The sequence below is a fragment of the Conger conger genome, chromosome 15 (assembly GCF_963514075.1).
Source record: "Conger conger chromosome 15, fConCon1.1, whole genome shotgun sequence".
NCBI lineage: Eukaryota > Metazoa > Chordata > Actinopteri > Anguilliformes > Congridae > Conger > Conger conger.
Window position 1 is genome coordinate 20,887,011 of NC_083774.1, and position 14,028 is coordinate 20,901,038.

Sequence of the window (14,028 nt, forward strand, 5' to 3'; positions counted from 1 at the left end):
TTGAATCTGCTGAGGTCTCTCAACCAAACCCAGTTAATCCTATTTATACATTATTCTTTCATTTCTTTTCATTCTCACCCTGTTCTGCCATGTTTCCCCCAGACACTCTTGTATTTGTATTCTCATCAAGATTTCAGCGATATAGGAAAGGCCCAGTGTGAACCTGAATAAATCATATTGCAAATATTGTAATGACTCTATGAATTATTCAGAATGACCCAAAAGATTTACTTTCATTCTAGGTAGAATGAAATGGAATGTTTAGTATAGAAACACCAGTGACAGAGGCCCCTCACACAACACCTGAGTTGACGCCTATGTGCCTTTGAATGTCGTTTCAAAAGCAATGCATGTTTTTTAAACCCATACAAACAAACTGCACATATCCGGATAGACAAAAGCTATATTACCACTCTGTGTTACTGGCCATTTCCATCCAATCACATTTCCCCACTGCTGGTCATGTTGCCTTCCATTTCATTATAGCAGAATTCATCAGAATGTACATGTACATTGTAGATGTATTGATTTTAGAAAAAGTCGACTTTGTGCACATCTCTGTAGCATTTTTGGGAAGCCAATTTATTTATTGAGCTGATCTTGAGAACAACCACATCAGACAAAAACATTGTGTTTTGAACAAGTATTCATATTGATTATGACTGTACATATGGCAATGAAGGTAAAATCTAATATTTGACATAATGTTGGAAGGTATTTGGTCAAAAAGATTTTGCTTTTTGTAAAAGTTCTATTAAATTCCTCCTGAATATGGCAGCTTTTATTTTCTTTCACAAGTTTCTTTCTCTATTGTACTCTTTAAATTGGATTTAAAAAAATAATTCTGTGACGAATTCTATGAAAACAAAATCAATCCTGAGAGCATTTTACAGCTTAGTAGAACAGTTAGGTCAAGGAATATGCAGTATTCAAATAACAAGAGGAAACCACTGAAAAGGGTTCAAATTATGTTTAAATAACACATTCCTACCCCCAGAGGAATGCTGGGATTGAGTCTTATCTCCAGAGGGATTGTAGAACACAGACCCGCTGTGTCTTCATTTGCCTCCAAGTGCAACACAGGTATGCTTTATTTTTCATGAGTTTTCCCTTAAATTCTTTGCAGTGTCTGGTTAAGATATTTCTAGAAGAACTCTATTTTTCACCTGCGGCTCTTTCAGCAGGCCTTGAAAGACCCCGATGCTGCGCGCTCCAAAGCTTATAAAACATTGACACTGTGTGCTGCACTGTTTGTATGAAATCGTATAAAGAGGCTTGCGTTGGTGTGTTTTTGGCTATGAGTAGCTTTGGGCCTCTGGGTGTCTGGCAGAGGCTTATGTTACCAGGTCACCGATTGTCAGCAGAACTCTTATTATATCAACAGCTCTCAGACTGGATTTTCTCTCCCCTCACATTTCATATTAGCTGTAATAATACCAATTTGCGATGAAAACAAAGCAGCATCAAAACAGTTTGCTGAGAGTGGCCTCTGGTGTGAAGCTTTTTCTCACACTGGTTTAAAACGGATTTGTATTATTTATTCATTCTGAAAAACAGCTATTATAAAATGTGACGGTGAAAATGTGACGGTGAAAATGTGACGGTGAATCACCCTGTAAATGGATTTATTGAGGTTAGATTGCCTTACCCCAATCGAGTCCTTCAAGAAATTAGTGATGGATATGATACTAAAAGAGGCAAAATGTACCTGCCTTTAGTGATAAATTAGGACAATCAGATCACTATTCCCTGTCTTATGTCCTTTTTATGTTTTAATTTATTTATTTATTTTATTATTTTCCCCTATATTTCGTGTGGTGTATGTGAATTCCTTGGATCCAAACTATAAATTTTGTTTTAATAAAACTGTCACTGTAAATGTTTTATTGTAGTCAGGGCTCCCCTAAAAAAGAGACCTTGGTCTCAATGGGACTTGCAATAAAGGTTTCTATCTATCTATCTAACCAGAAAACATTGCTTTTTTCTCCTGTCCTTCAACATTTCAGTTGAAAAACATAGATGTCTACTATTTAAATCCCTGTCACCTCTTCCCCTTAGATTATTTCAATCCTGATAATGAGGACTCTCTCTGTGAGCTGGCAACACTTTTTACACTTTTAAATGTTTACATTTAAAATGTTTTCAGGGTGTTGCTATTTGATTCAACAGAACTCCTGCTCACTGGAAGAGGCATTCGCAAAGAAAAAGTGTTGTTTTGGGGATATTCACCTTTGTCCTGTTTTAGTCTGTAAGGGTGGGATGAAAAGAAGTTTTAGAATTTTTTCCAAAACTTTTTTTAATGAAGTTTAAAAAATGTTAGTTTCAGTCTCTGGTAAATCTGCAGTATTGATACACCTTCTTCAGATATAATATAAAATAACTCTTCTTTCCCCACAGAAATAAGACTGGCAGAGATGTGAAAGATGCCAGGGAGTGAGGGAGCATTCTTAATCCATTGCTGAACACCATTTCAGCACTATTTTATCACCAGTCACTACCACTCCATGCTACTATTTCATTGAAATCCAAGGGCCATTCGATTCCCCTTTTAGTAAGATTGCAGCAAAATGTCTGTCTGTCTATACTGTCTTTTTTTAGAAGCAACAGTTATGAGAAAGACTAACTAAAAGTTAATTTGTATACAGATATGCAAAAAGATGTACAGGCTTTTCTATAAAACTTATACAGCACTTAACCAACTTCTTTTTCATTACAAAATTATCTCTATTCAAATCTCCTATAACCATCAAACTTCTATTGTGAGAAGAAACCATACAACCACCCTGCTCCTATCACTTTTCCCCACAATCATAGTCCTCCATCTTCTCACCATCAATATTTCAAAAGCAGAATGTCCTCACAAGCAGAATTCTGTCATTCATAAATAATTTAATAAAACTAAGAAGTAGCATTATGCATACCTTTCCTCCAGACTGAATAGGATGTAATTGAACTGTACTTATTTCCTGTGTTCTGGAGTATATTGACGGGAAAGCACTTAAACACAGATTCCCGTGGGAGAGGTTTTTCGTTGTTTTGTTTTTGCTTTCAGACAACAGATATCTCCAGTCTGCAGGACTCTGTAATCTGTAAGAAAGAACTTTTTAAACCAACAGTGTACAGAACTATTTGTCTATTCAGACACATTCTTTGTCTGTCTGTGTGTAAGTTATATCTATATCTGTCAAGCCAATTCATTACTAACACAAGACTTCATAGACAAGCATTCATATGAAGTATGACCGTATGATCAGGACACATTATTGGATTTGTGATTTCAGGAGAAAAGGATTGCTTATTGACATGCCTAAATTCCCAACCCATGCTCACTCCTTCATCCTCAAGTGATTCCTCTCACTCCTTCTAAAATCCTCAATCTCACACTTCATTATATCTTACTTTTCAACTCTATCCTCGGGCAAGCTGCTGAGTTGTTCAGTCAGAGAAGGCATTCTCCTCAAATGCAGACTGTCCTATGCCTAGCAGGTTGCAGTGGCAGGGTACACTTATCCATGTCCTGCCACAGCACTGCTGGATGTATGTGGCTGTTTCTTTGAGGCACCGCTGCAGGTTCTGCAAAATGGCACAGCTGGTGCTCACCAGATACCAGTTATCATCAATGTGATTACTTTCCTCTTTTTGGAAATATATTTCTCCTGTAGTACTGTGTGGACTCTGGACTGAACAGGATCCTCCCTGGCTGCTCTGTGAGTCTTATCTCTGGTTGGTGTCTATGCTCTTTTTGTGTTCTACTCTTTTTTGTGTTCACCCGCCCCCCCTCCCCCCTCCCCCCTCCCCACCCCCCCACACACAGACACACACACACCACCACCCATCCCTGTATCAGCAAAACAGCACCAACTGCTAGAGACTCAACCCTGCCCCACTTATCCCTGATGCCTGTGTGAAAAACAGAAAACAGTCCATACAAAAGGCACGTTCAGCTGTCAGAGGCTCTATGGAGGAACAATGATAGAAATGCATCTGGAATTTTAAACATGCTCACTTTGAGGTGTTTTTATTTATTCAGAAGCAGAGCTGATAGGCAGCCAGGCAGTGTGGAGCTCCTGACCTCTGACCCCCCTGCTTCCTCACAGTCTCCTCCTGCTCTGTGCACTGCATCTGAATGAGAGGAAAGATTGCACTCGCTGCAGAGGTACTTTAGAGCAACGGCTGCGCTACCGTTATCGCCCCTAATGCCTTTTTGTGGAGGAGACATCTTGGCTTCCATTTTCACAGGCCTGCTGGGTGTTTGCTAATTGTCTTCTCAGTAAATTTATAGCAGGTAGCCAACACACATAATGCGCAGACACTCCCCTCAGGTCTGTGTGTGTGTGTGTGTGTGCGTGTTCAGTACAAATTGACTGGAGTGCACCACAACTAACACAAATAACATTATGAAAGAAAATGTGCTGATGATGACTTTACTCGTAGAGTTGTGGAGCAGTGCGCTTATGAATTGCTTACAACAAAAAAACTAAAATTCACAGTATTTTTAATTCACTCATATAGAGAGACAGAGACAGATAGAGAGAGTATTTACCCTTCAGTTCAGGTGAAGCCCTTGTCATCAGTTACACACCTATGGCAGAGCTGTAGTATCTGACAGGTATGGGTATGATGTGGGCCCGAGGCACAAGACATCAGTGCTCAATCTGTCTTTTCCCAAATTAATACTTGCTTAGTTAATTAATACTCAATTAAAAGTCCCATACAAAATACAATGCTATAAAGCCAGATTAAAATAAAATGCTTTGCTACCTAATCAATTGCAAGACACATACTATCAAACAAAGAAAGTATAAATATATATTGTTCCAATGAAGTGGATACATAGGTAGATAATCAGATTCATCCACTGCACTCCAGCTCATATTTCTCATATCTCATATGTTTTCCAGACAGCATGAGCAATTAATATTGAACAAATATATTGATTGTTTAAACCTTTATACACTTTGCCGTTTAAATAGGAATGTTGCACATCTTGGATAGCAAATGCACATTTCAGCCAATGTATTCACTTGTATAATGCAAGCAGTTCAAAGGTATTCCTTTCTACCTTCTGTAGCTACAAAATTCAAAATTCTGTTTATTGTGCTCTCGTTATAGCATTACAGCGTCATCTTCAGGACATAACCTCAGCATGAAGGAAATTAAAAATACTATGGAATATTGTTGCCGTTACAAATAGTTTAACAACATTGCACGTTATGATTAATTGATAGAAGAAAATTTTAATATTTTTAAGTTTTAATATTAGATTTAAACATCGCTAATTGGTGCCAGACTTTGTATGCTACTTTCTCACAGGCAGGCTAGTGTCATGTAGAATAACACTGAGGAACGGAGAACCTCTACAAAATGAATACTTGCCTAGTAATTTAAATCATTCCACCTTCAATCATCTTTGACTAACGTTGCGCCTAATATTACTTCAATATTTAATCATATTAATTGACTTCAGCTAGATTTCTTTCTGCAAATGATAGCTTATTTATTTGTATTATTAATTATCTAATACAGTATTTCTGGAATAAGTGCTTCAAAATAAATTACGCAGACTGAAATTTTACTAACATCAAGTAATCGCCATACTTCATTTAGTTGACATGGTTAACGTTACTTCTTTGGGTGACGCCTTATTTACTTGAAAAGCTAAGTACGCCGCTAGATGGCACTACAATCAAAGCTGAAACGCAATCAACAAAAAAGCACAATCAACAACAGATCCAGGGTTAGTTTCCAAGTTTACATTTCGACTTGAAAATCAGCAAACGCATCAGTAATTAGGCAATTAACTGTAGGCAATAGAAAAACAACCATGTTTTGGTATCTTTTTTGGCTTATGATTTGACCTTTGCAGGGCTATCTGATTCGACGTCTTTCTAGCCTGAATACCAAATGGTTAGGGGGGGGGGGGGGGGAGTCCAGATACAAGATATTCGTACAGTAAGAAACGCAACCGTTGCTAATCGAATTTTATTTCCAGAGCGTTGATGACGCTGCCATCCAGGTTACACTACCGAGGGGTTTGGCTGCCAAAAACCTAACGCTAGCCTCCTACAGTTTCAAACTGGGAGGAGGAGGTGGGGAGTGGTGGCATAGCTAAAGCCACCAGGTAATATATTGGACAGATAAACATGAAAAAGGCCGACAATAGGTAACTCATTCCATAACTGCTGCTTTCTCGCTTGCGCCATGTCCTTATTTGATATGTTGCTAAATGAGTTACAGTTTAGAAGTTTCAAATGATGCGTGTTTTCTATTGTTGTAACTAAGGTGTCATAGCCATGTTTACGGCAACTTAGTTAGCGATACAGAACTCGATGTTTCCCTGAAAAGCTTTGGTGAGTCCTTCCAGTCAGTCTTTTCTACTTTATGTTTTGTAGATGTTCACACCCTACTTTGACTGCTCAGAACGGAGGAAATGTGAGATAGCGCTACACAGGAACTGATTCCATTTTTGTGTGCTGTCAAAACACGAGTTTTAAAAGGGGGTAATGGATATAGGAAAAAATACCATAGCCTAGCTAGTTATTGCAAGTTAAGGTATACTTTATTTAAAAATATGAATCTGACACAGACAAAACCTGATGACTTTCATGAAATGTTTGTCTAAGCTAAGGGCATGTGCCATCTGTTTAGATGAACTACTTAACTAGCCCTTTCTTTGGCACAGTATTATCCAGAGTGTCTTAAAATGACATTTCTACCACTTTACCGTGGCTAGGCTACAGTCTTTACTTTTGCGTTAAATTACAAGCCCAGTTCCCTAACCAATGTAGTCAGTGCCGCTGCCGCCCAACATTTGTTTGTGATGTTTTACATAACCTGTAGCTAGCTAATAAACTGAATGATAATTAGCTAGCTAGCAAGTTATAGTTACAGTACGTAGTTGTCCTTCTGAATATTTTTTGGGAGGGCATTAATGTTTTTTATTTTAAATGTCATCCTTATTATTTTAATGAATGATCTAACTAATGAATTCAGAAATTAGTCAACTAACGTTAGTAAATGGTTAATGGGCATTTATATAGCGCCTTTATCCAAAGCGCTGTACAGTTGACGCTTCTCATTTACCCATTCACACACACCAACGGCGATTGGCTGCCATGCACCAACCAGCTCGTCATGAGTAATTGGTGCTTAGGTGGCTTGCTCAAGGACACTTCGACACACCCAGGACGGGTTCGAACCGGCAAACCTCCGACTGCTCTTACCTCCTGAGCCAATGTCGCCCCGTTAATAAGCTATAGTTACCCCTAACCTTATATTAACCCTTAACATGTGATCACTGCGAGTTAAGATAACTTGTATAATAATAGCAATAATAAGAATAATCATTATTATTTATATGAAAAGCATTCACAAAATCACGGAGGCTAAGCTACCTTACGTTTTTTATTTAATTTGGCACACGTGTAGCTACACCTAGCATGTAAGTACACCTGTTTACCCAACACTACTGCTTTAAGACGCGTCATATTTTTAAAGGGTTCCCTTTTTCTTCAACCTACCTTGTTGAATGGAAAATCTGTAATATTGATTGACGTTACACCCTTTCAACCATGAGGGACGTGGGCCAGGAATGTATTAACAACAACCAATCCCACGTAAGTAGGCGGATACTCTGCTCAAGAAATAGTAGAGGAACTTGGAGGAAAGCAGTACGGGGGAAGTTGGGGCCGAAATTGCGGTAGGTTTGTTAATAAAGTAACGCCTTTAATCAAAAATTACAATATAAACGTATATGTCTAACTTCCACCAAAAAGATATTGCTTCAGATATCTGCCTGTCATATGTGATACACATATGAGAATGAATGTACGTCGTTTGAGACAGGAAGTAATGGATCATTGAGCTTGCTAGCTAACGTTATGTGTGATTTTTCTAGTAAACATGACCCAGCTAACGAGCTACTTTAGCTAGTTAGCTAGGTAAAAGTGCTGTGTAGCTGACCAGAATCGCTAGTTAAAGGGGTTTCTGCTCTCTAATTGATTTACTTGGCAACTATTTTTCCCAAATGTAATTTGAAATGCAAATGTTTGACTTGATAACTTGCCTAATGTATTAATGACTTTAGTCAGCAGAGGAGTTTTTCTATTGCCCGATGTTAGACAGCTAGTTAAGTAATTTGGTTAACTAGCTAGGTAGCTAATATTTAGTACCAACTGTCGTTTGCTTGCTGTTTGTTCGCTAACTTGGACGTTTTTGCAATCCGTTTTCTGAATATAGGCTGTGGGTCTTGCCAGCTGATGTTTTCTTTGTTTCTGTTTTGCATGTTTATACTGATTAGCTTAGCTAGTTGGATTTCCTTAGCTACTCCAACCATTAGAAGGTGACTGGGCGGACAGTCACTTAGTACTAGGATTTCGTTTAACTTATATTTTCGGCATTTAGCAGGCGTTGTTCTTCAGGTAGGTTTACACGTAATAGTACTACATTCTTTACATACACTCAATCTATAGAGCTCGGTATTATCCACTGGTCAGGGTAAGTAACTTGCTCAGTGATGCAAATGCAGTGTCCCACTTGAAAAGCTGCTACAAACGTAGAGTGCACGTCCAGTCCAGTTCCCTAACCATCCTTTGCAAAGATAATCGATGATTATCGATTCGTTTCCAATAATTAGAGCTGATTTGGCATACATATTGAGTATTATTGTTGCCTCGTGTTATATAGTTACTCGTATCACAATAAGACTACCCCTAATTTGACCTTTAAGTGTATGGCACTTATAGCAGTCGAAGTTATTGGATTTGAACACAATGGCTACCTAATCTGACAGAATTAACATGTAACTTCATGTTTGTTATGTTTATGTGGCACATAGCCTAGATGTAAACAACTGGCCACTGGTTTAGATAGTATCTTATTGAGGAATATGCATCAAACTAAATCATAATAGTTCTAAGCTGGCTGTTAATTAAGTACACACAATCTCCTGTTCAATAAAATTGATGCAGAGGCTAGTTTGTCATTCTATCTAGTCCCCATTGCACAATTTAACTTTTTAAAGCTTATGCTGATGTTTTATTCCCTAGTGCCCCTTAAACAGATTTGTTAGCTTTGTAATGATATTTGTGTTGGCCTCAGTGAAAGTACTGTGCATTCCTGAAGAGCATTCGGGTGGGCTTTGTGAAGAGAACCTTGACCGCTGAGCTTGAGAGATTCTCCCACTCAGCCCTTCTCTGTGGACAGGAGCTTTCAGACTAACGTTAAATACGCATTAGGGTCTCTGTTAATTAGTTTGTACAGGTGCTCTAAGCCGCTTAGTTTCTGGGTCCGAAACGGACGGTGATCATGATTAATTAAATCTCAGGCTTAGTCTTTGGCTTGAGCATATAAGTTGGGTTCAGTCGACTGGCGTCATATTATGTGAATAAATAGTCCAAGATGGAAATCTGTGACCTGATGATGTTGAGTGAGCTCATCGATCTGAGATGTGGCAGTGTGTTGGTCTAGCTATGTGTCTGCTTGTCATTTGATTGGATGAAGGTCCAACTCATTCTGTCTATTTGCTCATATGTGAGCAAATAAAAGGCAAAGGCATTGCATCAGCTGGGTTTGTGGAGAAATGCCCTGTTTGTGAGTCAGGATGTCCTCCTGCTTCTGACCCATTCAGTACTGACTGACTGTGCTGGCAGTCAGTCAGTATGGCAGGACTGACTCTTAGCCCACTGTATGGGACAGCGCAGGTGTGTGACTGTGCAGGGCTGTGCTTCTTGCAGGAGGGAGATGGCACAGGAGACCAAGCAGACGCAGGCGCCTGTGCTCTGTGCCACCGGCTGTGGATTCTATGGAAACCCACGGACCAATGGGATGTGTTCTGTGTGCTATAAAGACTCCGCCCCGAGACAGAACAGCACTGCGAGAGTCGGCCTTTCAGGTGAGGTTCCATTTCTGCCTGTCCATCAGTATTTGGCCTCCGTTTGAACTCCACGCCCTCAAGGACACTCCGATCATCATCATTATCTGCCTTCTGTTAAACACTCATGTTTAAACACTGGAAAGATAGGCTTAGTAAACTGCTCATTGAGCTGACAGTTATCTGTCTGCCCATCAAAGCGAAAACAATGTAAAGAGTTGAGGAGTTTAAATATGTAGGCTCCATTTTAGATCAGAAACTGAGCTTTGGAGCCGATTGTCAATCAAGACCGTTTCTATAAAAACTGCATGAACTCAGGCAATTGAATGCCAGTCTGTCAGTACTGCAGTGTGCTTCATTAAATCATCACTGACCTTCAGTCAGTCAGCTTGGTTTGGCTCTAAATACCATCGGAAACTGAGCAATTATTCAGTGGATCATGGGGAGACGACAAAGAACCATGAAACATGGAGTGCTCAGTTAAGAAAGGAGAAGGCATAATGGTGCGTCACTTACTTCCGCTGAGTCATCCGTTTGAGATCTTGCCACCAGGAAGAAGACAGGTCCCTATCCTTTAAAGCAAGAGAACATTAAACTGATTTGTGCCTACATCTGTTTGCCTCTGATTTGGTGTAGTCCAAAATGTATGATATTGTATCGTGTGTTCATTCTGTAATTTGTAACTGTAAAATGTAATGTATGCATGGAAGTTCTGACTAGAACCTTTCTTCATATTTCTTTCATATAATTTAGAATTTGCTACAACAGCGATGTCACTTAGGAATCTCTAAATGCAATTTTTGTAATTTTATCTGTTAATGTATTTTATGTATTTCTTGTTCATTTTAACTTCAGTTTGTTTTTATGTGGGTGGTGGTTGTGTTTGTTTTTTTGTGCAGAGTCCGATGGGTGCAGTGTGGCTGTGGAGAGCAGTACTGTAGCTGTGTCATCAGCACTGTCTCTGGTAGCCTCCTCAATGGAACAGAGCAGGTACCAGCAGTGCGTTCTCACTGATACACAGCCTACTGAAACAGCCCACAGCTGTCTGAAACTGCACACAGAAACAGAATATTGAACAGGGTACTTATACACAGCCTACTGAAACTGTCTTTGTGGGTGTAGGAATGTGTGTTGGTGTAAACGGCACTGTTTGTTTCCATACCCAGCCAGAGCACAGAAGAGGTCGACTTTCAGACAGTTGGAACAGGAGTGCAAACAGAACCACAGGGTAAAAAATAATCTCTCTGCCCCTTCCCACGCACTCGCGTACGCTACAGGACACAATCTGACCACAGGCACCCACTACAAATACACACGTTTCTCTGATGATTTGTTGCACAATTAATGCCTATCTTTTACATTTACATTTGAGATGATGGTCCCAGTTAAGTGCACTGAGCTTTATGCGCCCTCTAGTGGCATCTCTCAGGCACAGCACCGCCCGTTGCTGTGATCTTTACTGCAGTATGTGCGAAGCATAATGCCATCCTCAGAACAGATGGTGTGTTATTGCTGACGGTTTATAGAGACATAGAGACAAGCGCTGACCACACTGTTTGTAGAGGTATTTTGCAGCACCACAGAGAGCAGGGTAGCTAGAGAGCCAGAGCAGTGCACTGTGGGCCAGCCGGAGGTGGCAGATAGCTCAGTGGCAGGGCAGGAGGGCGGAAGTCCTGTGTCAGAGCTGGGCTGCAGGAGAGGAAAGCGGAAGCTTGAGGAGACAGATCCCCAGGGAGAAGGAGCGACTGGTGAGTGCAGCTCTGTGTCCAAACGCACAACCAGACTCGCGCCTCTGTGTGCCCACGCAGGCATGTCTAACTATTAAACTGACTCTCCATATCATCCCTGTGAGATGATCCAGGTGTTTAATAGACATAGAAAATGTCCCGTTTAAAATTCCCCTCCCACAGCAGGGTTTTGTGCAGCCGAAGCCAAAGCTAATTTAAAATCTACGACTGCTAAAAAATCTTTACTTTGTTTAGGAGGAAATGAAGACTACAAAAGTGAAATGGTTAGTGTTAATATTGTTTTAAACTGGTTTTCTTGTTAGTTACTGTAATAACTGCCTAACAGGCAGCTTTACCCAGGGGAAGTATTAGCGTTTTACATACTGAATGTGCATATAGCAGGAGGTGTGTTGAATCCTGGGTAATGCGCTGTGCCTCATTCCAGGTTAAGGGGAAAGTTGTGTATATCAGCAGAAAAAAATTAAAGATGAAGGTTGTTCTCTTTTGGGTAAAGCACTTACTCTGGTTAAGGGGAGTGTTTTGTTTCTTTAGCAGCTGAAGGTGTCCCTGTTCTGAAAGATGAAGGTTGTTGTGTTTTTGGTAAAGCACTTACTCCTGATTAAGGGGAAAGTTGTGTTTCTTCAGCAGCTAAAGGTGTCCCTGTTCTGAAAGATGAAGGTTGTTGTGTTTTGGGTAATGCACTTACTCCTGGTTAAGGGGAAAGTTGTGTTTCTTTAGCAGCAGAGGATGTCCCTGTTCTGAAAGATGAAGGTTGTTGTGTTTTGTTAGGCTCAGCGCTGGATGACTCTGACCTCGCTTGTGACCATTCGCCCGGCAAGCACAAACAGAAGACCGCTCGGTGCTTCACCTGCCACAAGAAAGTGGGCCTCACAGGTGTGTATGTGTGTGTGTATATGGGAGAGCGCACGCACGTGTATGTGTGCACGCCTTTGCACACAAGACATTTGTCAGCCCTTATGTGCCTTGTAGCAATCGCATTGCATCAGATTGAGATCAGCAGTGCAGCTGAGAGACAGACATTCGTGGGTGTAAAACCTTCTCTCTCCCAGCAGGTTTTGACTGCCGGTGTGGAAACGTGTTTTGCGGCACCCACCGGTACTCGGATATCCACAAGTGTAGCTTCGACTACAGGGCCGAGGCCGCAGAGAAGATCAGGAAGGAGAACCCTGTGGTCGTCGGAGAGAAAATCAACAAAATCTAAAACTGTGGAGCTGTGTGCGTTTCAGAGCAGCTCATGAGCCATTTCACTTTTCCCTTTTTCTTTTTAAAGACGATTCTCTCTGCTTTTACTTTTGGGGTGTGAGCTGCCCTGGCATCATGCAGCCTGCTGGAGGACCCGGAGAGTTCCAGCGCTTCTTCCACACTTACATCACTTTATTTCCTTCCTCAGTGTTGTGCTTTGTGAAATCTCTAAGGACTTTAGGGTTTATTCAATTACTACTCTAGCATTTTGATTGTAATTATATGGGGATTTGACAGCAGGACTATGAGACATTTAATCGCCCACAGCCCAGGGCTCCACTGCATCGGGAGCTGCAGTGTATTTCTGAATAAACTGGGGAAACTGCTTTTTATTTCAAACACGGTCACACATGCTTGATTCCTTACCCAATCCTGTGCCATTTAGGAGTGTATGATAATACGCTGTGTGTGTGTGGTGAGGTGTGACATGTTTGAGTAGTCAGTAATTATTTGTGTGTGTGTGTGTGTGTGTACGTGTGTTTGTGGGAGAGAGAGTGTGGGGAAGCACGTTTCGGGTAATGGGCAATGTCTATGCACAGCCAGTTATCTTAAATGGCACAGATTAGTAGATATGAGTGCACAAGTGAAGTATGACCTCTAAGTGATTGTGCTGTATTTATGTTGGTTTATTCACTGTCTTAACTTTGATCTTGAATAAAATATGAACTAATTTTACATTCTGTGAAAGGTCATGATGAAAACATGTTTCTGTATATTCAATCAATTGATTCTTTTAATGACAAACTAGTGGAAACCTCCTGTAACCACCTATGTGCATTCGGGTAAAAGCACTGGAGTAGCCGTTGGTTTTCATTCCAGGACTTCTTCAGTGTTTTGGGCATTTTAACTTCACAGAATGCCGTTTTACATGGAACCAGGTGTAACGGTGTGTTTTGTGGTCTGTTCTGTGAATGTATGTTCTGGTTTATGCCACCTGCTTTACTACGATTGAGTGATGCCTGTGTATCGACCTGTAGAGATGGGCTGTGGCCCTACAGTGTCAGCAGGTCCCTCTGCTTGTTGCTGTTCAGTCATTTAGGAGCCCTGCATCCGTGAAATTAATGCTGCTGGCTGCGGCCTCAGAGTATGGTGGTCATAGCTATACGGTCAGGAGTACAGCTACATCATCCCAAATGCAGGAGCTGAGCTAGCTGAAGTTGCATCAGT

The 14,028-nt window shown here is 40.6% G+C and overlaps 1 protein-coding gene across 8 annotated transcripts; it reads left to right on the plus strand.

Annotated features, from left to right (window-relative positions):
* The first annotated feature begins 5,669 nt into the window (after positions 1–5,669).
* LOC133111543 (AN1-type zinc finger protein 6-like) lies at positions 5,670–13,536 on the plus strand. 8 transcript variants are annotated; one of them, XM_061221988.1, is made up of 7 exons: positions 5,670–5,737; positions 9,735–9,892; positions 10,771–10,861; positions 11,038–11,099; positions 11,854–11,882; positions 12,388–12,492; positions 12,669–13,536. In XM_061221988.1, the coding sequence occupies exons 2-7, from the start codon at positions 9,742–9,744 to the stop codon at positions 12,855–12,857; spliced, it is 627 nt and encodes a 208-aa protein (XP_061077972.1). In that variant the 5' UTR covers positions 5,670–5,737; positions 9,735–9,741; the 3' UTR covers positions 12,858–13,536. The 8 variants fall into 8 exon arrangements, with proteins under 8 accessions (XP_061077972.1, XP_061077967.1, XP_061077969.1 ...); XM_061221983.1 differs by lacking the exon at positions 5,670–5,737 and adding an exon at positions 6,055–6,163; XM_061221985.1 differs by lacking the exon at positions 5,670–5,737 and adding an exon at positions 6,058–6,163 and having other exon boundaries at positions 12,672–13,536.
* The last annotated feature ends 492 nt before the right edge of the window (positions 13,537–14,028 follow it).